The 26,960-nt window shown below is 37.7% G+C and overlaps 1 protein-coding gene across 7 annotated transcripts in view; it reads right to left on the bottom strand.

The window, feature by feature from the left end:
• Positions 1–26,503, bottom strand: part of gpcpd1 (glycerophosphocholine phosphodiesterase 1) — a 50,430-nt gene extending 23,927 nt beyond the window's left edge. For 4 of the 7 annotated variants that reach the window (XR_005630876.1, XM_039738430.1, XM_039738431.1 and 1 more), the window contains exons 1-11: positions 26,291–26,503; positions 22,629–22,720; positions 18,919–19,009; positions 18,307–18,394; positions 16,088–16,163; positions 15,359–15,400; positions 14,333–14,456; positions 12,200–12,434; positions 10,646–10,808; positions 8,995–9,127; positions 3,345–3,399 (exon numbers count right to left, since the gene is read on the bottom strand). Coding sequence is in view for 6 of the 7 variants with exons in the window: in XM_039738430.1 (XP_039594364.1) it covers positions 3,345–3,399; positions 8,995–9,127; positions 10,646–10,808; positions 12,200–12,434; positions 14,333–14,456; positions 15,359–15,400; positions 16,088–16,163; positions 18,307–18,394; positions 18,919–19,009; positions 22,629–22,677 (1,056 nt within the window). In the remaining variant the exon portion in view is untranslated. Of the gene's footprint in view, positions 1–3,344; positions 3,400–8,994; positions 9,128–10,645; positions 10,809–12,199; positions 12,435–14,332; positions 14,457–15,358; positions 15,401–16,087; positions 16,164–18,306; positions 18,395–18,918; positions 19,010–22,628; positions 22,721–26,005; positions 26,236–26,290 lie in introns of those variants that run through there. The other 3 variants (XM_039738427.1, XM_039738428.1, XM_039738429.1) reach the window with 3 other exon arrangements.
• Between the last annotated feature and the right edge of the window lie 457 nt (positions 26,504–26,960).

Genomic DNA, 26,960 nt, shown 5'->3' with positions numbered 1-26,960 from the left:
TAAATTGTTCATGCGCAAGTTTATGTGTGAGTGGGCCCTGCTCCCTAGGAGGTTCCTGCCTTGCATCCAATGCTGTAAAGAAATGTTACGGCCCACCATAATCTCAAAGTACATTAGGCTGGGTATTTTACATAATACAACAAAACTTGACAAACTGACTGCAATCATATCTAAGAAATTAATGTCGGCACATATTTAAAATAAAGGAATGTCACATGAACATAGCTTATCTTACACTAATGAAAAACTAAACATAATGTGATGCACAAATGATGAAGTCCAAAACATGAGTTGAAAAGAAAAAAAAAAAATTAGAACCTTGACATAATCTAGATGCTCAGATCAGTAAATCTCTCAAGGTGAAATTTAAAAGGAAAACCAGAAGAATCAACATGCACATATCTTTAGACAGAGAAATGGGACGGGTGGCTGAAAATTTAGATTTAGAACACAGACAGACAGACAGACAGATAGATACTTTATTAATCCCAAGGGGAGATTCACATAATCCAGCAGCAGTATACTGATACAAAAAACAATATTAAATTAAATAGTAATAAAAATTCATGTAAAAGCAGACAATAACTTTAAATAATGTTAGCAATTACTCCCCAGATGGAATTATGTTCAAACTTGTCCCGTGCCATTCTGATGGTGTAGCTGCGCCCACAGGAGGTAACATGAACTTTGTGACTGAAATATGAAATACTGAACCAGAGAGAGAGAGAGAGAGAGAGAGAGAGAGAGAGAGAGAGAGAGAGAGAGAGAGAGAGAGAGAGAATATACAGGAATTGCTTACCTTGGTTAAAGTTGAAAAGTGCCTGCTTTTCTTAAAGTTTTATCATTTGCATGGTGTATTTGAATAAGAACAATTTATTCTAAATTAAACTTTTTAAAACAGCTAATAAACTCCCGCCACTTTGCATCTCTACCGCTCGCTTATGTGGATTTCACTTTCACCCAAACAACAAATTTGTTAATTCTCGCCGATACACCTCTTCATTGGGAAGAAACATTACTTTTCCCTGATGGCAACAAGAATTAGATGATCTACAAGTCTCCGACTTAAAGTTTAAATCCGAACAATATTGTAATCATTTCTGTTTGTGCTAATGCGATCTTTACTATCATTTTTTTTTGATACTGTACTTTTAGTACTTTCATCATCTCTAACCTGCTCTGCATGTTTATTGCACCAGTGTTTTTGAATTCTTTATGACGTTCTACTTTGTCATCTATTTATTATCTTTTATTTCCAGCCCCGGGCCTGTTTAAAACTCTTGGCACAAAGACTCATCTCATGGGACGTGAAAATGTCTCTCGGAGAAAGTCATGTCTCGTCCCAGGATTTATTTTATTATAAGAAATAGATATACCAGGAGGCATGGCTCATCACTCACAGGATAGGCATGCTGAACAGAAAGATATACAACAGACAATAACCTAGAGAAAGGGTTTTCTTTTCCATCTGTGAATGACATAAGACTACTGAAATTACAAAGGATGAAGATTATTTTAAAGATGCTGCAGCTACAACAGTCATGGTTGTCCATTTTATGTAGTACTTCCGTTTATGGTATTACAGTGAATAGAAGCAGAGATTACCTTCACTGCTACCCTGTCTGTCATTTCTCTCCTGGGAATCAAGAGCTCATCTTGAGTCTGTTTTTACATGCATTTTTTATTACTCTTTAATTTAATATTCTTTTTTGTATCAGTATACTGCTGCTGGATTATGTGAATTTTCCCTTGGGATTAATAAAGTATCTCTCTCTCTCATTATTAATTCCAGGTCGATGGAGGTGAGAGAAGACATTCCCAATAGGGTCCATGCAAAGTGCAGTCCTGGGTGAAACAGCTCTATATACGTACGGGTGTAACTTGGTGGATGAAGCCCCACTAACTAAGGGACATGATACTAGCAGATACGGCTAATGAATTTTTTGTCAAAATAAAAGTTTTCATACAGAATGTTCATAAATTATGAGCAGATTATCTCAAGTTTTTCTTTTTAATGAGGTCAGTGAGACGTGTTTAATGACTTTGTACCATAATTCAGGAAAGGTTTCTCTGTTTGGAATTTCAGCACAGATAAAACGATCATCATCAGCAGTTAATAATTTTTTTGCAAAGTAACCAATAAATGCATGTGAGGTAAACTCAGTTTTTGAAATTCTCTTGACAAACTTCCAAGCCTTACAATATTTACATACTTCTGACATATCATCTGTGTCGATATATTCGATCTCTATTCGCCTTTTCATTATTTCCCCGAATAATAATTTCTCTTTCTTTGTGCTAATGTGATCTTTACTTTCTTTGTTTTGACATTGTCGTTTTTTTCTGCTTTTATATTCTGTATCTCGCTCTGCATGCGTTTCTATGAGTCTTTTGAATTCCAGTTTTCATTTTCTCTAACCTGCTCTGCATGTGTTTGGCCCCTCGTTTTTTAAGCTCTTTATGACGTTTTACTTTGGTTTCTACTCTTTGTCTTTTATTTCTGACCTCGCTTTATTCTGCTTTCGTTTCAATGACACCTGGTCCTTGGTGATTACTTTCCCTTTTTCAAATAATAATTTCTGTTTATTTGTGCTAGTGCGATCTTTACTTTCTTTTTTATACTTTGTAAATTTTCCTACTTTCATATTCTTTAACTTTCTCCACATGTGTATCGCACCAACTTTTTTTTTTTGAGCTTTTCGAATTCCACTACTTTCATAATCTCTAACCTGCTCTGCATGTGTATAGCGCCAACGTCCAGAATGGATTTCCTTTTTTTTTTTTTAATTCTTCAAATCCCACTTGTTCCAGGCTGATAATTACTTTCCTTATTTTTTGAATTTGCACCTAGATTCTTATTTTTCTTGTTAGTCTCTCCAACGCTTTTTGAATCCATTTCCTCTGCGCGGCTTTCTTCTTCGCCTAGTCGTCTACGTTCATTTAAACGTATTGTCCTTATATGCTTTATATGCGCTGAGAGCCCTGGATCTGTGTGTGCTCAAAGCTAAAACACGACTGAGTGTGTTCCTCCCCATGCTCTTATTTGTAAGTAGGGTGTGTCTTGCAAAAATCTGATGTTCTACGTCATCGCGAGACGGTCCTGGGTCAATCTCTTGGCACAAAGTCTCATGTTTAAGGTCACCACGAGATGCTCCGTGGCCAATCTGTTTAGTCTCGTGGGTCTTTTAAGTGTCTTATAAGATCACGTAACGTTGCCCTACTGTTTCTCTCCAGGATTTTTCTTATAAATATAGAGATCTGTTTAAAAGCAACTCTATACAGATCAATGTACACTATGCAATAGAAAGGTATACCAAAGTGTAGCAAATCTAAAAGATACTTACATGACTGGCAGCACTTTTGAAAGATGCTATTGTGTTTTCCCTGATTTTAGTGTGCCTGAAAAATTAAGAAAAAAGTTGGCAAACAGACAGCATAAAAAGCATTTAATATAAATACCCCTTTAAAAAGTGAGATACAATACTGACGGTGAAACAGGAAAAGCTGCTTTCAGATTAACCCTCTATACGCAGAATACCACCAACACTACAACATCAAGAAAGGGGGAAGAAAAAAAAAAAGAAAACAAAAAAGGTATTTTAGACATTACACACAAAAAGGATATGTACAAAAAAAGCAAGCAGACCCCGGCACCCACGCACGAGATATTTCTGTTGCTCTTCAACAATGTCTCTCAGATGCCGGTTTGTTTGAAGGGCAAACCTTGCCTACTCCCTAGCATATAAGCAGGGCAGGAATATACTCCTGCCAGTGCTTCCAGGTTTCAACCAACAACAGAAAAGTTGGCCCAGCTAAATATGACATACTGCCACCTGCCAACCAGGGCGATATACCCCCTCCCTCTAACTTGGCATTCTTGACATCCCTGTCTGTGACTCTACAGAGGCTTAAGCCACGCCAGAAATTTGTTGGGACTCGTGTGAACCTGGTGGAGCCAGTTTCAAATACATATGTAAGACAACAACATTGGGTGACAAGTTACCTTTAAACAAGTGTACAAAGTAAAAGACTGTTAACAGACAAAACCAATTACCACACAACAGTTGGGTACAGGCGTTTATATGGGCATATATCAAAGATTTTAGAAACATTCTAATTGTTCCTACTGAATCATTCCATTTTTATTGTCTATTGTTTTCAATTTTTGCCAGGTTTAGGTGTCCTTTAAAAGTTTCTGTTTTTCATTTTTTGTTATAAAGGCAAACGGGGGTTCTGATGTCTCAAGGATGTTTTCCAGGATATTTATCAGACAAACAATAGCAAAGTAAACATTTACTCAACGTGATCTTCCATAACAAAATTCTAAAGCAGCAGGAAGTAAACAGGAAGAATGGACAGTTTAGTCTTATCATAAAATGTCTGAAAAACAGTAACACTTCAACAACTTTAATAATCTCACATCAACAGAGGAGGGTGGAGGCTGGCGAAGGTGGAAGACATCATTTCCTTTGACTTTCACAAAGCTTTTTAACTCTGTCCCAAATCAAAGATTCATTTTAAAACTACAAGCTGTAGGTATCAGATGCAACCTACAAAACTGGATCTCAACAGTTAACCAGCAGGAGACAAAGTCTAGAGATAAGTGGAGAATGTGGAGCAAGGTCATCAGTGGAGTGGACTGGTATTTTTCCAGATTAACATTTATGACACAGATTCCAGTATAGTCACTAAACCTGTGAAATTTGCTGATGGCACTACAATTACAGTGATGAAAGACACAGAGGAGGCATAAAAAAAAATTCAGCAAGACTTGGACAAGATTCCGGAATGGTGAAACACACAGGTAAATGGAGAGAAGTGCAAAATGCTGTCCCTGGGTAAAAAGAATGTCAACCATAAATACAAAGATGCAAGATACCGTCCTAAAGGAGACAACCTCTGAGAAGGATTTAGGGTTTATGTTGACATAGGGTTGCCAGATTAGAAAATTAGAAATATGGGATACCCTTAAAAAATCTCTCTCTGTATTACTGTATATACTCTGTATTCTGTATATAATATATACAGTCAACCCTTGACATATGACCGGCCTGACATGCAAACAACTTGATTTATGACCAACATCTTGCATTACAACCCGAAAGCGGTCACGTGTATCTGCTTGTGCGATTGTAAACAAACAGCCAAGAGCGTTCGTAAGCGTCAGTTAGAGCCCAGATACATGTGTTTGTGGACGTAATTTCGGTCAGTGCAGTGATTCATCTATATATATATAATTTACTAAGACCATGGCAAGCAAGACGCATAATTGCTAAGGAAGGAAGAGAAGGTAACTAAGGTAAAGAAAGTGATTGTTAAGGGATGTTAGCTAGCGGGCTGGCATGGCACATGATGATGTCATCAGGCTGAGTCAGCACCGGCTTGCTTTGAAGTGTGTTATTACAGCCGTTCACAACGCGCCAGCTTTGAACGGAGTGCTCGACTACTGTCATTATTAACTTGAGAAACAGCAATCACAATCGAAACGAAGAAGGAAATTGTGCGGAAATATGAGAGTGCCGTTCGTGACCGATCTCGCTAATATGTACAGCATGTCGAAATCCACCATCTCGACAATTTTACAAAGAAAAGATTTGCATAAGGAGGCTCCTTCTAAATAAGAACCACCTTCCCTTTCATTCTCCTCCTCCTCCTCCTCCCTTCCTGCAGCCCAAAGATGTCAAATTAAATGGTGACTACAGTATGAAATTGTTGTTTCTAGGCTAGGCACTTTTTGGTTAGTACATTGGAAAAATTATTGGTGTTTTGGTAAATTATGCGCATTATACAACCCTTTTTTATTATGAAAAAGTTAAGTAAGTGTTGCTGTGGGAGGTTCGGAGAGCATTATAGGTATTTCCATTGCACTGTGTGCACAATTATTAGGCAAGTTGTATTTTTGAGGATTAATTTTAATATGGAACAAACACAGTGCTATCAGTCAATCCAAAATGTTATTAAACCTGAATGTTTCACAACGGAAATGTGAGTGTGAACATCATCAGGGGAATACATATGTGCGCACAATTATTAGGCAACTATTAGTGTGCAGATTTATTATGCAACTAAAGGAAAAATGAAAATTTTCCCATCTCACTTGTTTATTTTCATCTGTTATAGTGAGAATAATAAACAAACACCTCAAAATTTACAAATAAACATCTCTGACATTTCAAAAAGTAAATCAATCAATCAATGACCAATATAGCCACCCTTCTTTCCAATAACAGTCATAAGCCTTTCCATTCATGGAGTCTGTCAGTTTCTTGATCTGTTGACGATCAGCTTTTTGTGGAGCAGTGACTACAGCCTCCCAGACACTCTTCAGAGAGGTGTATTGTTTTTCTCCCCCGTAAATCTAGCGTTTAAGAAGTGCCCACAAGTTCTCGATAGGGTTTAGGTCAGATGAGGAAGGGGGGGGCATGTCATTATTCTTTCATCTTTAAAGCCTTTACTGGCTGGCCACGCAGTGGAGAACTTCGATGCAAGTGATGGAGCATTGGCCTGCATAAAAATCATGGTCTTCTTCCTGTATCACTGTTTGAAGAAAGTGTCTTCGACAAACTGGCAGTAGGTTTGGGAGTTGATTTTGAGTTCATCTTCAATGCAAAAAGGTCCAACTAGCTCATCTTTAAAAATACCAGCTCATACCAGTACCCCACCTCCACGTTGGAGTGGAGCTCTGTGCCCATTACTGATCCACAGGTCCATCCATCTGGTCCATCAAGAGTCACTCTCATCTCATCGGTCCATTAAACCTTTGAAAAAAAATCTGTCTTCAGATATTTCTTGGCCCAGTTTTGATGTTTCAACTTATGTTTCTTGTTCAGTGGTGGTTGGGTTTCAGCCCTCCTTACCTTGGCCATGTCTTTGAGCACTGAACACCTTGTACTTCTGGGCACTCCAGGTAGGTTGCAGCTCTGGAATATGAAAGTACTGGAGGATAATGGGTTCCTGGTAGCTTCACGCTTGATTCTTCTCAAATCTTTGGCAGCTAATTTGCGTCTTTTGTTCTCAACACGTTTCTTGCGACCCTGTTGACTATTTGCAACAAAATGTTTGATGGTTCTGTGATCACACACCAATATCTTAGCAATTCCAAAAGTGCTGCATCCCTCTGAAAGACTTTTACAATTTTTGACTTTTCAGAGTCAGTTAAATCTCTTTTTTGGCCCATTTTGCCCGAGGAAAACTAGCTGCCTAATAATTCTGCACACCTTGATATAGGGTGTTGATCTCCTTAGGCCACACCCTCCCTCATTACACAAATACACATCACCTGACGTGCTTAAATCCAATAAGCATTCAAGTTAATACAGCTTGGAGTTGGAATATACGCATTAAAAATGATGATATGGTCAAAATACTCACTTGCCTAATAATTGTGCACACAGTGTATTTGTTATGGGAAAAATCATACATACATACATACACAGACCAATATATATCTCTATATATTATTATATTAAAAAAAAAAAAAATCTTGGCAGGGAGACGAGATGTGATCTTCTTGGAAGACAATTTGACATCCCATGTGACAAGGCAGTGACACAGAAGTGCAGCTGCTGTACAAGCTTTTAAATGATCAACGTACAGCGTGACAAGCAGAACACGCACCTTGGCTGAAGCAGCACAAAGCCAGTAGCTGATCCGTCCGCTTCTCCTTAGCGCACGTTTAGCTCCCCCCCCTTCACAACACAAGCTGGAGAGACGCAAAGTGGCAGGAGCATAGCGCCCCTGGGGAAGGCTGAGCGAAGCGATCGAGACCTGATCATCTCAGAGAGACACTTTGACGACAAGCGAGACTGGACATTACAACCTTAGGAAGCAAATCCCGTGAGATGGTGACTTTTGCACGTCAGGCCCTACTTACAAACAATTTAAAACAAGTTCACGGACATCTCACCTCGCAGTTGTTGGAATGCTTTTGGCAGATACAATTCAGGTTCTCGCAGTTCTTAAAACAACAACAAGCAGAACACGCAGCTTGCCAGCAGCAGCTGCAGCAAGCCAGCAGATGATCCGAGTGCATCTCTTTAGCGTGCGTTCAGTGGCCCCCACCCTTCACAACGCTAGCGTTGCCATAGGTGCATCAGCTACACTGTTCAGCACTGTGATCAGCTGATGCTGGTATCTCAAGTTCGTTTGCGGTCACTTATCAAAATCGGAGTCTTACAAATCAGAGTCCAATTCAGCGATAATATGCAAAACGTCATCCACAAAGTATTTTTTCTTTACACATTCATCTTGATTTCTTGCCAGATGTCAATGCCATTTTTGCCACATTCATGCAAGCACAGGGAATTTCGGTCAAACCAATGAAGCTAACTTTCCTTCTAGCAAAGGGAGTCCAAGTAAAATGTAATGGTGGGTTTTGTCATGATTTACAGTCGATTGCCACCTCCGTTTGACAGAAGTGGACATCCACCCTGAAAGATTTAAACCTGTTCATTCTTGAGCAGAGGAGACTGCTTAGCGACCTCATCCAGGTCTTCAAATTCTTAAAAGGCATAGATAAAAATAGATCTAGCACAATTTTTTCAATTTAGCGGCGAATCACATATTTAAGGACATCAGTGGAGATGAAGGGGAACGGCATTTAAGACTAATACCAGAAAGCACTTCTTTACACAAAGACTTGGGAATCTGGAACAAACTACTGAGACATGAAGTTGAAGCAGAAACCTACACAACCTTTTAGATGTGTCTGGATGATATGAGATAGCTTAGCTATTAGCTAAAAAAATGAACCTGATGGCCTTAATGCTCTCCTCTTATTTGTCAATTTTATTATATTCCAAAAATATACAACAAGCAATCTGGCCCTTTCCCTTAACTCCAACAGAAGCACACATTTCCACAAAACATACTTTTAAGGATCATCACAAACACAAACCCCCAACCACCAAGATCCCAAGATTTTAATTTAAAGATAAACTCAAATGTCATAACTGCAGACACTATTCTGTATACAGTTAAGCTATGCAAACTTACTTTGCCAAGTGTGATGAACTTCCAGCTCCTCTGTGCCCCACATCCAGAGCAGTTCTTGCTTTCCAGTATTTTGTGTATGAATTACTCATGTCACAGGCAAGACCTTCAATTGGTCGAATTATAATATAATCGACTGAAAGGGAAAGAAAAAACTTCAACTCGCTTTCTCATCTAAAATTAGCTATTACAAATATCTTTGATCATATTTTTCAGTTTCTGTTGTCATTACTGCTAAAAATAATAAAATAAAAAAAAAAAACTTATTCCATTAATACTTTTTAAAAATTATTTTAATTTAGAACATAAACAAATACAGAAAACATTTAATTATTGATTTAATACTCCATTTTAATAACAAGCGATTGGATTTAAAGTTTTCCAACAATTTCAGAGAGCTTTTGTCAACCTAAATCTAGTATTTTTTGATAGAAATAGATAGATAATTTAAAAAAATCCTGCAACAAGACTTTTTTCCCCCCCAAGTCCCGCGAGACGAGACTTCTGACATGAGATTGTTTCAAGTCCCGCCCTCCTCACAACCATATTCAACCATGCACATGGTCCGCTCACCTCTCATTCATGTGAATTCTTTTGAAAGACACATTTCCTGATCTCTCAGCTCTTATAAAATTTTATGTTTTCCTCACTTTAAGTTCCCAATTAAAGAAGACTTATGATGTCCAAATCTTATTGAAGAATTTCATCCCAAAGGGATATCAACAGAGGAAACGAGTACACGGGCAATTATGTCACCGAGAAACGAACTCAAGCGAAGTAACGTGAAAAATGACATGGCAAATTGGTTAAATGCATATCAATAGACTCTGCTGAAACAGTTGGTCGTGATCGTGCGGAAGATGAAAACAAACATCAGCTTACAGTATTTCCAAAGAATAACTACAACTGTTAACATAAATCGGGTCTTCCACTTCCCATATTACTGTTGAAAGAAGGATGTATCCAAGAAAGGTAAAATAGTACATCTTCTCCGTATAAAATTAGACAACAAAGGAGATCTTGATATGCCATTTGTATTAAAACATTAAACGTTGCCCGTTAGAAAAGATTTTGCAAAGACAATTAAATCACAGAGACAAACATTCGAAAAAGTTGGTTTACTTATTAGAGAGACAGAAATGAAATTCTCTCACAGGCAGTTATACGTTGTATTGTCAAAATGTAAGTCGAAACACAGAATCAAAATTCAATGACATATTGATGAAAAAAAATAGTTTTTACTTAAGTTTTACAGTAAAAAAGTGTCAGTTTAAAAAATATTTGCATGTTAATTTCAAAGCCAAACAGAACGAAATCGTATAACGCAACGAAAAACTGCTACGCAACATGAAACATAATTTACTTTCAAATTATTAGATTTTACTCTTTTTTAATATGGTTAATTACTCACTGTAATGTAAAATAGTTCTATTATGCATATGTAACAATTCCCATGAAAATAAAAATCTGTTTAAATTGTACAACTGCATCCCCATACACAAGCGACAGAACCGCAAAGAGGCTAGTGCATAGCACAGGCACAGGGGTTGGCAAGCGATGTGAGGAGGGTGCAAAGCCCCCTAGTATAAAATAAATTTTTTTTTTTTTTTAAAAAGTCAAGCCATAGTGTTATCTTGCAATCTTGAACTCATACCTCTGAGTTTTCCAATAGTATGTCTAGAATTCCTGCTCATTATGGGTAACGTAATAATTCCAGGATTTTTGCCGCTTTCAAAAAACGAAGAGGATAACAAGCAAGCTGTGCCCACATGTCCTGGACGATCATCTCCTTGAACTACATGATCGCTTAAATCCTCCTGATAAAAAGACACAATGGGTAAATATATATAAATAAATAGAATTTATGCGGAATAACAGCTTATTACAATAATAAATTACAGTATTAAAAGAAACCAATTTTCACTTTTGTTGTAAAAATTTAAAACTAAGAAAATCAATATACACTGCCAAGCTTTATGTCAGGGGTTCACAACATTTTTCGCTGGGTTTACCCCATGGCAATCTTTCCTAGCCCGCCGTTGCGTTTGGTAATTTGAATTTATACTTCTACTATTAATAAATCAACATTTTTTAAGTTCTAATAACAGCATATAATGTTATTTCATTCACAAAAAAGAATCTAATGATAAGCAGATACTGGTATGCTACAGTAGAATACATGAATCAATGAGTTGCTTTTTCTTGCTTTTCACCTACAATAAAGTTGTTGGAAAAGCAAGTCTCATGTCGTCCTTCGAAAACAGTCTGAAATAATTAAATATCTCTTAAAGCAATTGGAATTTCCAAAAACAAAAACGAAAGATTCATATTTGGAATACTAATACAAAAACTAAAAATCTGGAAACAAAAGACTAAAACCTAACATAATTATACGTGGAAACCCCAGTAAAAGTAGACAAATCTTCATAAAAACATCAAAGGCAGTCATCAAATGATCACAACCAATGGTTTATAGCCTCTCTTTTAACAGAAGGTATGCTGATGAACAACTTTATACAATCCATAAATAAAAATTAGTAAAATTTAAGACAAATATTAAAAGACATCACAAGGTCCTTGCAAGGCACAGCTCAATAATCTTACTTAAATGTATTGCGTTACTGAAAACAGTGAATTAAAATGTTAAGTCAACATTGATGATACCGGAGAAATTCAAATTCTAATGGATGCACTTTTGCTTTTCCTGTCCGTGTAAAACTAAGAGGATACCTTATTTCTACATTTTGCATAGTCATATTAAAATACTGTTACAGTCAGAATTCATTTTTTAAATGTTATGATCATTAGTAGCCAACAAACCATTTGAGAAACTGCCTCTTGTGTAATCATACAATGCACTACTTACAATGTCCACCCTTGGGGTAAAATTAGAAGTCTGCTGTAATTTCTCAAAGGAAGTGCATAAAGAGTACAAATTCACAGCTACAGGAGGCAGCGATTGCAATAAGGTCTAACATACTGTAAAACTAATGTACAGGAAAGCAGAAACATAACTCATACACTTTACTACAATAAAAGACTAATTGCAGCTCACTGTACACAATATTTACAGCAACACAATTCAGAATTCCTGAAGAATACAACAACAACATTTATTTATATAGCACATTTTCATACAAATAATGTAGCTCAAAGTGCAGAAGACACAAGTTTATATCAACAAACTACATCTTAAAAAAAGGAGTACCTCAAAAAATTCTAGGGTCAGTTCCAGGTTGTCAGGATCCATTGTGTGAATACTGTACTCTGTCCATCTTTCAGGGTCCAACGCATACCCGGAATCGGGTTGGGAGTGTCTGCAGGTATAGTTGTCATTACTAATTAAGCTAATGCCAAGAGTTGTAGTCATTTCATGCCATGATGTAGGGGAATGTTCTTCTTCACACTCATCATCTTCAAAGCCTTCCAAGTTCAGCTTTACCCTACAAAAATAAGAGAACAAACCCAAGTATTAGGAAGAAAAATCCATTAAATATGGTGAAGCCAACCATCTAATGTGACATACCTTACAACCGAGACCAAATAGTCTGCATCTGATTAGGGTAAAATCAAACAGGTCTGATTTTCTATTTGGTTGGAGGGGTGGATTCTTCAAGCGTGAGAGATGAAAGTCAGCAAGCATTCAGCAAGTAGTACAACGCATAGAATGAAGCAACGAGGAATAAGGAACATACATGTTAGGAACCTCGCGCACCGAGGAGAAATGCGTCTGTCTAGTGTCTTGTGTTTTATATTTTAAAACAGAATGGGAAAAAAAGAAAGAGAAGAGACAGCGGCTGAACATATCACAAATGTTAACCATTCACACAGCCGGTACAGCACTGGTTCCATCAGGCAGTAGACCTGAATAGAACAGAAGCTTGTCTCTATGATGTCTCTCTACTATAAGAAAAAATCTTGGGAGAGAGACTATGGAGACGAGGCGTGATCTTCTCAGAAGACAATCTGACATCCTGCGAGAGACACTTTAACGTCACGCGAGACAAGACAGTGAGACAACATTTAAAACAAGTTCGCGGACATCTAATCTAGCAGTTGTTGGAATGCTTTTGGCAGACACACTTCATGTGCTCCCAGCTCTTAAAACAACGACAAGTGACAAGCAGAACACGCAGCTCGACAGCAAGCCAGCAGATGATCGGACCACTTCTCCTTAGCATGTGTTCAGCAATCCCCCTTCATAACGCGAGCGGCAGAGTGGCAAAAGGACAGCTGCTGTACAGGCTTTCAAATGATCGACGCGCAGTGCGACAAGCAGAAGACGCAGCAAGCCAGCCAATGATCCAACCGCTTCTCCTTAGCAGGTGTTCAGCAGACCCCTCACAACGCGAGCAGTGTTATACGTCCTGTGAGAAAGAGATTTAACCATGCCCAGGGCCGGAAATAAAGAACAAGTATTGTTTTTACAAAAGTTTTAAAGTAAAAGTGAAAATAATGCATATGTAACAATTCCCATGAAAATAACAATCTCTTTAAATTGTATATCTGGTAAACCAAACCCAGGGGTGGGCGAGCAAAGGGAGCAGGGGGCAGAGCACCCTAGTAATAATAAAAATACATTATTTATATAGTGCCTTTCCCAAGTTCATCTCATATATACATACCATAACAGAAAAACTTGTGTACTCCACTTTGTCTGGACGGCAGTTGGCTACTGGAAGTCAGGGAAACAGCAACCACAAGAGCACTGGAAGATCGGTGCTCAGTTTGCAAATGTGACGTGGGCTGACATTTTCAATTATGTAATTTGACAACATGGTGCAGTGACAAGATCAGTAATTGTGCTTAGCAAATCCAACATACTCCATGACAAAAAGTCACCTGATGCGACATTGGCTTAAGACTGCTCATTAATTGTTAAAGGGCTAGTTCGGGACGTTAAGGATAGAGGATTGCCAAATCCTAAAAAAATGTATTCTCAATAAGTGAATTTAAATTAAACTCAAAAAACTGCACAATACATTTCTCTTTTCCATCATATAATAGTAGGCGGGTTTTTTATTCCTCCAATTAAGCCTAATTACTTAGTAACTGAGTGGTGTAGTAAGAGTCATTATGCCGCAACCTTTAACAAAAAGATAAATTATATACTGTATATACACATGAAGTCACTGGTCATGCTGACTACTGGTATGCTACAAATCACCAAAATCAGTTTATAATAAAAACCTGCAAGTCTCTGTACAACTATCAGAGAGGTACTGCAACCACCAATGTACCAAAGTTAAACAAGATCTACCTGTGCCTTTCAATTAATAAGCAACACTTCATAGGATTACTTTTAGGTAACACGAGACAGAGTTTAAGCAAATAATATTACCTAAATCTTGAATTCTTAAACTTCTTTTTTGATACTGATACTGCTGGCTTTTCAGAGTAATGAAATCTCAGACGAATCTCAGTTTGGTGCGTTAGCCACCCAGAGTCTAGACATTCAACACCATCTAGAAAATTAAAAAGCACAAAACAAATTATTTGATGAATGTATTTCTCAACAATTTACTCAAAAACTCAAAATGTTAAATGCATGCATATACAAATTAAATACTTCACCCAAAAATCATTATAGGTTACTAACCACACGTAGTTTATAGTGATGGGAATGGAAAATTTGTATCTTCTGTTTTAATGGAGAACGTTTCTGATAGGATGCAAGCCTAAGGTGACCAATACTGGACAACAGCAAACAATATTATTAAAAAGAGAGAAAACGACTATGGAAAAGATGTCCTGAAACTCACGTCGTCGATTCCACAAATCACGTCATCCAGTTGCATGATCACAATGTGCAAAAGACATGCATTTCTGAAGACCCACCTCCTTCCATCACGAATTCGTCAAGAGCCCAGACTTCAATTCAAAAGTGCGACTCCATGTGAGGGGGTTTCCGGTTTGTGGACTATTTTTATTTTCTGGAGGCATTTAACAATATTTTAACAAACAGTTTGCATGTTGTGAGCATACAATTGAATGACTTGACACATGAATTGTGTGGCATGAGTTACAGGAGACTTTTTCCCCACCCATAGATATTTTTGACGTCATCCAGCATTGATCATCATAGGTGCCTGTTCTATCAGAAATGTGATCACCACTCTATATTAAAAAACAAACAAACAAACAAACAATAAATAAATAAAAATCAAACTTTCATAGCCACTCCTACAAACTATCTGGTATAAGCAGCTCATATATGCACATTCTATATATCTCTCTATGTATCTATTTGGCTCATTTGTGGGTGAATTATTCCTTTAACTAGCAGCTTTACAAAATATTCAAAAGGTAGCTGCTAGTAAAAAGTTGAATATATGCTGGTTTCATATAAAATAAAAACAACACTTACTATAAACACCAAATTCACCGTCATCTACAAACAACTCTGGTTCTAGAAATGGAAAAAAAAAAAGAATATTATCCACATCAAAAGGGCACACGCCATTACAAAGCAATGAACATCCATCCATTATCCAACTCGCTGTATCCTAACTAGAGAGTCACGGGGGGTCTGCTGGAGCCAATCCCAGCCAACATAGGGCACAAGGCAGGACCCTAGAAATGAACATTAATTCAATTAATTAATTAATTAATGCATAACAAAGCAAAATTAAAAGGGGAAAAACAGGAAGGACTTCCATGGATAGACATTCACAGAAAGAAATGGGATTACTGAAATATTCTAAGAATACATTTGAAAAGGGAAAAAAAAAAATCATAAGCTGTAAACAAATTTCTAAAAATCTGTAATAAAAGCAACAGCATTTTCGGTTTGATAGCTTTGAAACCACTTTTATATTATTACTTGACTGACACCTTTATTCAAGGTGACTTACAACATTTGAGATACACCTGGGTACATTTCAAAATTAGCAAACAGGCTGGTGACGTGACTTTCTCAGGGTCACACAGTGTGTCAGAGTGGGATTTAAACCCACTAGGATTTGAAGCCCAAAGTCTTAACCACTACACCACATTTTACATTATGATAAATAATAGGCACTATTTACTGTTACATATTTTAGGTGTAACATTCTAACAAGACAATCCAAAACTGAGAAGAGAAGTAACTACAGACCTGTAGGATTCAAGGCACGTGGAAAGTGATGAGTCTCCCACTTATTGACAATCACCTGACACAGATCACTTACTTGCTATAAATAAGAAATTAGAAATAAAGATTTTAATCCTGCCATGTTCCCATTTGAAATAAATCAGCCACAAATTGTTACTAACAACCCAAACCAATCATATTTTGTATTATTGCTTGTCATTACATTGCATATATTTAAAAAAAATAAAACAAATGAAGAACAAAGTGTTTAGGAAGGGGAGTAAAAGAATATACGCCAGGAGACAAACTAAAGCATTCACTGTCTTGTCCATCTCTTAACAAGTAGGATACAGATTAATATTACAAAATATCTACTGAACACATTATATTCATTATTGCTAGCTAAATAAATGCAATCCATTAATCATTTGTTTCAGTTCTTTTACTTATTTAAATATTTTAAGGATACACAAATATGACAGGAGCAGAGCACAACACACTGTATACAAAGGTAAATGTTCAGCTACAAAGGGAAAGCTTGATGTGTAAACAACAATTATTAGCTGATACACAATAACACCTGCCTGACATGTGCGGAAACACCCACTGCTTACACAAACATCAAAACTGACAACAATGGAGGGGTTTAACCCTCAGAGATTTTCATTTCACACGTTTACTAACTATACCGGAATCTGTGTCATTAATAAATAAAATCGGGAGTGGTCTCCCCTAGATTTCTCATGCACTCAGATATGGCTATGAATATTTGAGAAGTAAACCGCAAGACAAAGATTATATTATGTACATTAAAGAACCATCAAGAACAAATCAAATAAATAATATATTGAACAATTATTAGAAAACTAAAGTTGAATAAAATCGGACTCTACAGCTGCATGAATAAAAAAAAAAAAAGTACCACTTCCGGTTAGTGGAAAGAACTCAAAAGTTGATAGAAATCTACGTTTTGTACCCAATACTGGTATGAAAAATTTGGTTGACATAACTGTAGTACTAGGGTGTTGTACCGTGTTAGCCATTATGAATGTAGTGAGAAGTCAAGCAAAATGACACCTTTTATTGGCTAACTAAAAAGATTACAATATGCAAGCTTTCGAGGCAAATCGGGCCCTTCTTCATCATTTGCAATTATCTTGTATCAAAAATGAGTTGCCTCGAATGCTTGCATATTGTAATCTTTTTAGTTAACCAATAAAAGTTGACTTAACTATCACGTTTACACACACACACAGACATAATTCCAAAAATGGTTTCGAACTCAGGGAGGTCTACAACATCGAGATTCATCAAAACCTCGAGGTCGAATTTTTGGACGATTACATTACTGTCCCTATACTTTATATATGAGAAAGTGAAAAAGCCACATACAAAGTAATGGATCCAGGAGAGATTTTACTGAGGACCCCATTCTTCTCTCATCTGTACTCTTTGTCTCCTGCCTCTTACAATCCTCCCTCCTCTTCCCCCGCCCCAATTCATCCCTCCATCCACAATCTTGTGATGTCCTTAAATCCTTACTTTCACAGCTGACCTTGAGATTCACAATCCCTTATCGATGCCGTTTCTTTACATTCTGCGTTGCAGCTGTAATAATTCAATGGTACGCACAATCAGCATCCACCTTAGCAAGTTGTTTTTCTACAACATTGGGGATGAATACTTAAGAAAACTGTATATTTCCTTTATCTCTTCCAAAAATGTTTAACACATAAATTAAAGTCGCAGCTGATAAAATAATAAAAAAAAAAAAAGTTTTGATGTTTCAAAAAAAAAAAAAAAATTTAGAGAACAACCTTTAAGTGTTGTTTATATTATTCAGTTAAAAATGGAGAATTGTTTAAGGGACTGGAAATTTTTGCAACATACTATGTAATAAAGCATGATCATTCAACTCCTTTGCTTTTGCATTTTCTAAAAGAGGTTCAAAAAATAAATAAAAATGCATAAGCACCTTCAGTTTTCCCTTTGTACCTTAGATCTGTCTAAATGAGATAAACATAATATTTCAGTACTACACACGGATGGATAATGAAAACTTCTGGAGACATCAAGATTTACTTCTGATCAGAAAATACTGCAAAACAGAATCCTATACATGCTGCAAGAAGTATCCATTCCATCATCTCCATGAAACGAACACCTAGCTACGCTAAAGCTCTAAAACACCCGCCCTGTAGCATTCCCCTTAAAGTGTCACAGGAAAACAAGGACAGACTCACCTTTTTAGACTCCAGGAAAAAACCTTTAAAATATCTATAATGAATGGGAACCCCACTAGGAAGGCAAACAGTTTTCTTCCATAAAGTGCTGCAAGTTAACGGGAGAGGGAAAGATTTTATATCATTGAAGACTTTAAAACAGTCGTCTAACATCACCAGTCAAAAACACACGGCTTTACAGAGAACAGCAGAAAAGGGTAACAGTTTACCCACATCATGGTTAGAACTTCGTTTAAAAAAAAAAAAAACACACCAACATTTGAAAGATTAGATAATGCTTTAAACATTCAACAATGGAATGATATTTATGATTTTAGGCACAGGAAAAATTAACAAAATAGGCCACAATTTAAAAAGAAACTGAACTGTGGCATGGAACTGTTCTGTACTACTAGATGGAACATTAATTTTTATATAATAAGATAGAACGATTACATTTTTGAACACACCCTGAATAAACTCATACTGTATTTAACTTTAGACAAATTTCTCAATTCAATATGAAAGTATGTCTAAGCTTGGGGGGAAAACCTAACATACCATTTCTTTAACAAATAAGCTCCAAGAAAATAGTAAGTACTGTATTTTGATTCAATAGAACATGGTTTTTACCTGTCATTCGCATCTAATGCAAGGACGATAGCTTTCTGTGGACACCAATTGCCAAGAGCTTCACAGCTGCCACAAACTGCTAGCAATTCACCTGAAGAATTAGTAAGAGACAGAGACACAGACATTAAAATGATTAAAAGTAAAATTTGTGTGCGTGTATACGTGTATAACAACATTTATTTCTATGGCACGTTTTCATACAAATGATGTAGCTCAAAGTGTTTACAAGATAAAAGAAAAAAGAAAAATATAAAAATAAGATTAGACAATACTATATACAGTATATATTTTATACACACACAAATATACCCCCAGTGTTTAAAGGCCTATGTTGAAATTTACTGTATCAATAGGATCAGTCTACAGGAAACGGGAAGGAATATCTTACAATTCACTTCATACCGTATATACTCGCGGTTAAATCGGGAGTTGATTTTAACGTATACTTCCTAGTCTAATATAATGTTACCGTGGCTGTCCGTTTGTCTGTCCAGGATTTTAAATCACCTGTAGCTCACAAACCGTTTGACCTGAAATTTGGTATACATATCCTACGTGACGTCTACTGTCCACTTTCAGGGTGAGGATTGACCTCCAAGGTTATTCCTCTTTTTATTTTATTGTAAAACCAGCTCTCGGCAGCGGCCAGCATGGCGGCTGTGCGGCGCATGCTTATGGACGCCGTTCTCGTCCCTACCACCTTCCCCTACCTCTTCATATCTTAAATCATTCTTGAGGCAGATTGAAGGCTTAAGTGCCAGCTCAAGTGAAAAATGAAATAAAACGTACTAAGTAATTGCAACACAGACACTGACTTAATCAATTTTAACATGAAAAGATGTCGACTAAAGAAGCAGGCCGCTAGGGTGGAGAAAAGAAGACCGTCTCAGATAGCAGCAAGCGCATCAACCTCTGAACAAACGAATGATAAACGTACAGAGAAAGAGAATGAAAACTAGGAATGCTCAAGTCAAGTGTAGTCACTGAACGATATCAGTTATCGTGCCGTGCGCCATTACTGGTACTTTATAATGTCGGTTGTATAAGTCAAATGCGGAAAACTCACACTATTGGTCCAAGAGATTATGATAAGCTAATGCCCAGCTCAAAGAGTAACCACGGAGCACATGGCCTTTATTTTTCTCTATGTATTGTGCCCACGTGACCACACGGTAATACCCAAATTATTCCGAAGCAACGTTTGCACTCTTTTGTGTTTTTGTATCTCACACCCTCATACACCTTTATCATAAGAGCATCCCTTATCTACGACTAGCAAAACACCCGCGCTTCGCAGTGGAGAAGTGTGTTAAAGAAGTTATGAAAAAGAAAAGGAAACATTTTAAAAATAATGTAACATTTGCTTTCTATTCATTTGCATAAGCACAATCCTTCACTTGTATCTCGCGAATATCGTATTCGTCCTAGGCATGACAAACGGCAGCAGCAGCAGCGTGCCTATGAACTTAATTTAAAGTTAAGCTTTACACCTTGCTTTCCTATTCGTTTGCATAAGCAAAGTCCTTCACCCACAAGTGTAACTCCGTTACAAAGTGATCCAAAGTCTCGTTTATACCCCAGGTCTTCTCATTAAACTTGTATCTTGCGAATATCGTATTCGTCATAGGCATGACAAACGCCAGCGGCGTGTCTATAAATTTAATTTAAACTTACGGTTTAGACCGTGTGCTTTGTTTCCGCAGTAGCTGCACTTATGAATATGCTTGTATGCGTCACTCGCTTCATATTCTTTTGCTGCCTTCTCAATTATGTAATGCGTTTTTTGTTCAACGCTCTTTGGAGCTCTTCCTTGTTCCGTACGTACTGTGTTCGCAGTCAGTTCACCTGAGCCGCTCTCTTGTGTGATCTTGCGATGTCTACGGCTTTACCTGACCATCTCATCTTCGTTTGCATAAGCACAGTCCTTCACCCGCAAATATTTAGCGGCAGCGTGTCTACTGGATTGCCGCTGACGGACAGCCTTATATGGGCAGGCACTCAATTACGTGGGAGGTGCGATGATGAGGGACAGAACTCCGCCTCACACTGCGACCGAGCTGCAGGTTATGGCCATATATATATGTACATAAGTAGGTTGAAGTTATGACCGTTACGCATAGAATTTTGAAATGAAACCTGCCTAACTTTCGTAAGTAAACTGTAAGGAATGAGCCTGCCAAATTTCATCCTTCTACCTACACGGGAAGTTGGAGAATTAGTGATGAGTCAGTGAGTGAGTGAGTGAGGGCTTTGCCTTTTATTAGTATAGATGAAGTGTTTGATCAGAAAAAAAATATAAGGCTGGTTTTAAATTAAATGTTGTTGAAGTAGCGAAAAGCATTGGTAACTGCACTGCTGCAACAAACTTCAATGCGCCCGAGAAACTGGTGCGAGATTGGAGGAGGAAAGAAAATGCAAGCGTCACATTTTTGAATGGGCACATAAGTCGGGCTCTGATTTTATGATTGATTTTTCAAGTTTCAAGACCCGACTTATACGTTGAGTATATACGGTATTTTAAAAAAGACAACACATAGTAAAAAGAACTTAAAATGCAATGGCATAATCACAAATACGCATTAGAAAACTTTCTGTTAACTATGAATTAACATCAAAATTAAACGAAACTTTGACTCACAGCGCATCTTAGCTTTATTTGAAATACATATGAAAAATGATAATCTAGAAGACAATGTCAAAACCTGAAAAAGCAACCTTATGAAATGAAAAAACAGTGCACATCCATTCAAACATTAAAGATGCTGTCCCCTTCAGTTGTTTCTCTTAAGCAAGTAAGATGGTGAAAATAATCAATGTAGTATAAAAACCATTTGAGCTTTTAAGTAAATCGGTAAATGCCAGAGAGAAAAATACCACAAAAAACAGGAAAAATTCAGAGATAAACACTAAAAAAACACCACACACACATAAATGACTTGTGGCTTTGGAAGAAAGACAATGGCAGAAAAATGGTATATGAGGAATATCACACCAATTAAGACTTCTGACAAGCATCAGAGGGCACAGCACCTCTCCATTTTACACAGAGATTACAAGAAGATGCTGGCAGTTGGTGTCTATAGGCAAGGACAGGTCTTCAGGGTTGGTTACCATGTTGAGTGGTTCAGCAAGTGATTTTCAAGTCTCCTCTGCTACGTTCGTAAACTCTGTCAGTAGGTTACCAAGCCTTTCTTGATGAATCTCTCCACTGCACTGAATTTAATTTACTAGAATTCAGTCCCAGCTCTTAAACCTCATTTCTAGAAGAACTAATTAATAATGACTACGTTGCTATCTTCAGTGCAGTGCTCTCAGTGTGTGGGCTCTTACAGTTTTTTACTTAAATGGTGAAGGTGAATGCAGTCTCTTCCTGTACTTCCTAGCAACCCTAGATTTAGCTTTACAGAACGTAAGATTTATGACATGACCCACCAATAAATAAGTGGGGGGAGATATCAGCATACAGCCTAAACCAACAGCAGAAATAGTGTGGAAACATAAAGGTGAATCTGATAAAATTATCTTAAGCTGAGCACTGTATAAAAATGCCGTTTTTCAAATGGTCCTCTTGTTCCTCGAATTAGGAAGGTCTGTGGCTGCTGCTGGATTTTCATTCCAACTACTTTTGAAACCAGGAAGCCATTCTTAACAATCTCTTTGTTTAATTCATTTTTTTCCCCTACTGCTACTATTATTTACATAAAACTCACCAGGTAATGTTGTCCCCCTCAACTGAAACGTTATTTCAGTGGACGCCATGATACTAAACAATCAGCCAAACCATCAGATAAAAGGTGGAAATCTGGGGGTGAAAGAACATTAAGATAATTTTACAAAAGTAATACAATTTGTTACTAATAACATCAACCTTAGAGCTGTATACCACGGACATTAGAAAAGCAACAAATAACCATGAATTAATATGAACTTCTAGCAACACTAGCAGCAGTTGACGAAAGCTACAGTAGGGAAAAAAAAAAAAAAAAGGTACAGATTAAGATGGCTTAATATTTGATATTTTTAATAAATGTCCAAGTAAATGCTGCTCAAAACTGTTTTTTCCTTCTATGGCGTTTAACAGAAAAATTGCATTTTTTGGCAACTAAATCACCAGTCTTTCCCCGTTACTGTCATTATTGAAGGGGCAGAAGGAATACAATGCATTTCTACATTTAGTACAGACTTTTAAGCTGCTAACTTATGAGAAAATGCGCACTCAAGGGAGAAAGACAGAAGCTTTGAGCGAAGGCAACTATACTCGTGCATCATGGTGCTGGAGTAGCAACACGTTGAGCGTTAATTAGCACACGCAGGTTAAGAGTTTCGCGGGTTCACTTCCCGGGTCCTCCCTGATGTGGAAATTGCATGTTCTCCCCATGTCTGCGTGGGTTTCCTCCCGCAGTCCAAAGACAAGCAGGTTAGGTGCATTGGCGATCCTAAATTGTCCCGAGTGTGTGTGCCCTGCGGTGGGATGACGCTCTGCCCGGGATTTGTTCCTGCTTTGGGCCCTGTGTTGGCTGGGATTGGCTCCAGCAGGCCCCTATGACCCTGTAGTTAGGATATAGCGGGTTGGATAATGACTGACTGACTGGAATGTCAAGGATGCTTCAAATTTTTTACATATTTAAACACTACTCATACGAATTTAGCAAAAGTAGAAAGCAGGGCTAAACTGACAAGAAACAGAAAACCGAAAATCCCTGAGAACAGAGGTCACATATCACAAATGAGGAAATGTAACATGGCAGCAGTGGAGCAAGAAAATACGCTGTTGCACAAGTGTGGTCAAGCTATAAAATTGCTTATTTGAGAAACAGCACTTGATTGCAGATATGCAGTATTTTCAGCCAACAGAACAAACATTTAGAACTGAATACAACTCAAACAAAAAAGATTAACACAGCAATTATAAGAGTAGGCTTCAAATTAATCCAAAAGAAGAGATCTTAGCATTCAGCCCCCATCTAAAATGAGAAAAATATGAACAGCCCAATCTAAAATATCCTTTATATGTAATTTAAAAAAAAACAACAGCAAGCGGAGGGAAAAAAAAAAACCAAGCACATATTTGCAATGCTTATTTTAGAAATACATGAATAAGTTCTTTACACATTCTGAAAAAGAATTAAACAGATTCTCAAAGAGAGACTAATTTTAATTTGAGATAACATAGTTAAGTTATAAAGGGCGAACTAGAATTTTTGCTATACAGTATTTTCTGTAAATGCACATAGAAAAATATAAATTTTCAGTACCGCAAACCACTACTGATGCATATACTTAGGTGGAAAAAAAATGAATATTACTTCTAGCTCACATATGCTGCTGGTCAGAAATCTTAGAATACCTCAGTTTTTCTTCATAATTTAATCAGTTGAAATGCAATGAATGACCTAAAATGATGGAAAGGTAAGCATTAAACTGCCAAACGCTTACATTTGAGAATATTAGAAAAGGGCCTTCCTTAGGGAAGAACTACTAGATTAGAACCTACAGATATTCTGCAGCAATTAAAGTAAATTAAGCCTTGCAAACTGAAGCCAACAATATTGTAACTTAGAGCTGCGCCCCTACCAAGCAGTATCTTTTATAAAGACTTGTTTGATAAACACAAGATGAACGTAATTTAGATTGGATGGAGGAGTTCAGAAATTGGGGAAAAAACAAAAATGAATAAGAGACCGCATTTAAACAGAATAACTGTATTAAGAAAAAAAACTGTCTTTGTCGAGCAATTCTTGCCTTTACTGACCATGTAATATTTCCTCAAAGTGATGGTTATCTGGGCGAGTCTAGCCTTTGATTATGTTTCCGGCTCCTTTCCTGACCTGTGATGCATACAGGAGGACCACAATGGAGTCCAGTTTTCAGGCCTACAATCTTTCCCGCTGCAGCTTGATTTGTGTGAGCAGACGCTCTGCCATACCAGACAGTGAGAGGGACGATGCGTTCAATCACACCGCTGTAAAACTGAATCAACACTGACCAGGGTTGATGAAGGAAAAACAGCCGCTGAGCTTTTTCGATAAGTGCGGTTATATTTCCATCCAGGGTCAGGCAGCCAGTCACAGTTGTGCGAAGAAACTCAAATGATTCCACCCTGTTCACATGGATAGGGTTTATAACTTGGGGTGCAGGAAGAGGTGAGGAGTGTCTCCGAAAACAATCAATTAATTAATTTACACTTTTTTTTTTTTTTTAAAGATGTCAAGTTAAAAGTTGTTGAAGGGGCACCAACTGGCCAAACGATCCAACCACCTCCAGATATGGCACCACATCGCCATCTCTGATCAGGTCAATCAAAAGTACAGTCATCGGCAATAAAATAAATAAAACACACACACACACACTCCTATAAATACAAGTCTTTAAAAGAGACTGATAGTCATTCAAATATATTAAGAAACATGTTGCAGGGTTATGTAGACTTTATTATTTATTTGTGTGCAGCAGGAAATTTCAAAACATACTGTATGGCAGCATTACAAGGATACAAGGAAATAAGAAAAGTCAACAACCTACTGTACAACTAGTGTTATCTTAAGAACTCACACTCGAGGGAAGTGCAAAGAAGAAGAAGTATTACTATTAACAATACACACAACGATCCAGAATTCAACAGTATCCCCTACAGGTGGTAAAATTCGAAATGCTTAAAGCTCAAGGAATGAGACACTCCCTGAATCCGTTGCATTTGCCCAAAACGAATTATAACCGACACATGTTGAGAATGAAGAAAATACGCGTGTTTACGTCAACATGAATGACAACGACTCCGTTTTATAAAAATCAATATAAAAAACGATCCTTCGGTCATTTCGATCCTTTGTGGCGATCTGCTTCAAGTAAGGACATGATCATACATACTACTTCAAAAGAAGTTCATTACTAAAAACTTAACCACGGGGCATAACACGACGCGCGGCAGAAAACGGCTTGATTTTCCTCCGCTTTCCTTTTCATTGCCATTTCAGACTTTAAATCTTGGACCAACAGACTTGGAAATCAAGGGGAGCTCGATATCTCAGCTGTTACCGCCTGAAAGTATTTGTAATTAATGTTACCGTAATCCGCTGGCTCCATTTACCTCTAGAGTCAAGTCATTAACGCTCCCCGGAGGTAGAGACCGGACAGACCTGAATCAAGCGCAGAGCCATCACGGCTGTTAACATTTCAAACTTGCGTTCCAAGAGTCGCGTGGCACGTTTACGACTGGTTTCGTGATCTCTGACCCACTTCCCGGCATTAAAGCAACGGGAGAAGCACCATTGCAATTGCAGCCCGAACCGCCTCAAGCCGGATCCAGCCCTCCTGTCGGCTTCCAGTTTAAAGACGCCGCGTACACAATGCAAGGGAATGACACACAACTTACCTTCTCTCCAGCCTACGGCAACATTCTTCACCAGCGTTTCCTTTTAGAAATAAGCAGCAATAGCCAAAGGCGGTTACTCAAACAGCTAAGAGTCAAAGTCTGCCAACCACACATCCAATAGTAACGTGAAAGGCAGATAGCAGCTTGCTGCATTATCGGAAATACCGCCCACCCCTCTCGCGCAATCTGGATTACGTACGATGAAACTCGGCAGCCCATTGGAGATAACATCAATCAATCAACTGGAAGCTGTTTACGCAGCCGCCCAGAGCACGTGGAGCGCAGTGGAAGTTGCTCCCGGTAAGGCAAACGTTAAATAAATTGGCTGTTTGAAAGCGAAAGTTTGCTTGGACGCATGTTAAATAAGTGGAAGATAAAGGCAAAACTGTGATTCATTTTACACGTTCCTAAGCTGGTGTCGGGTGTTTCTAGGGGTAGTTTGCTGACGGTATAGAAGACTTTATAGTTTGTGGCGAAGCTGTTAGCTCAATATTGTAATCCACATCTGGAAACACTTTGCAAAATTATGAAAGAGCTTCAACCCATGGTACAGAAAGACAATAAACTTAAGGATATATTCCCAGAACCTCCCCATCTTGCACACCAAACCTCAAACAACTGATTGTCCGAAACTCTGCGTGGCTCAGCAGCAAGTGGCGCATCTCCCTGC

The sequence above is a fragment of the Polypterus senegalus genome, chromosome 16 (assembly GCF_016835505.1).
Source record: "Polypterus senegalus isolate Bchr_013 chromosome 16, ASM1683550v1, whole genome shotgun sequence".
Classification (NCBI taxonomy): Eukaryota; Metazoa; Chordata; class Cladistia; order Polypteriformes; family Polypteridae; genus Polypterus; species Polypterus senegalus.
This window is presented reverse-complemented; position numbering and strand designations above follow the sequence as displayed.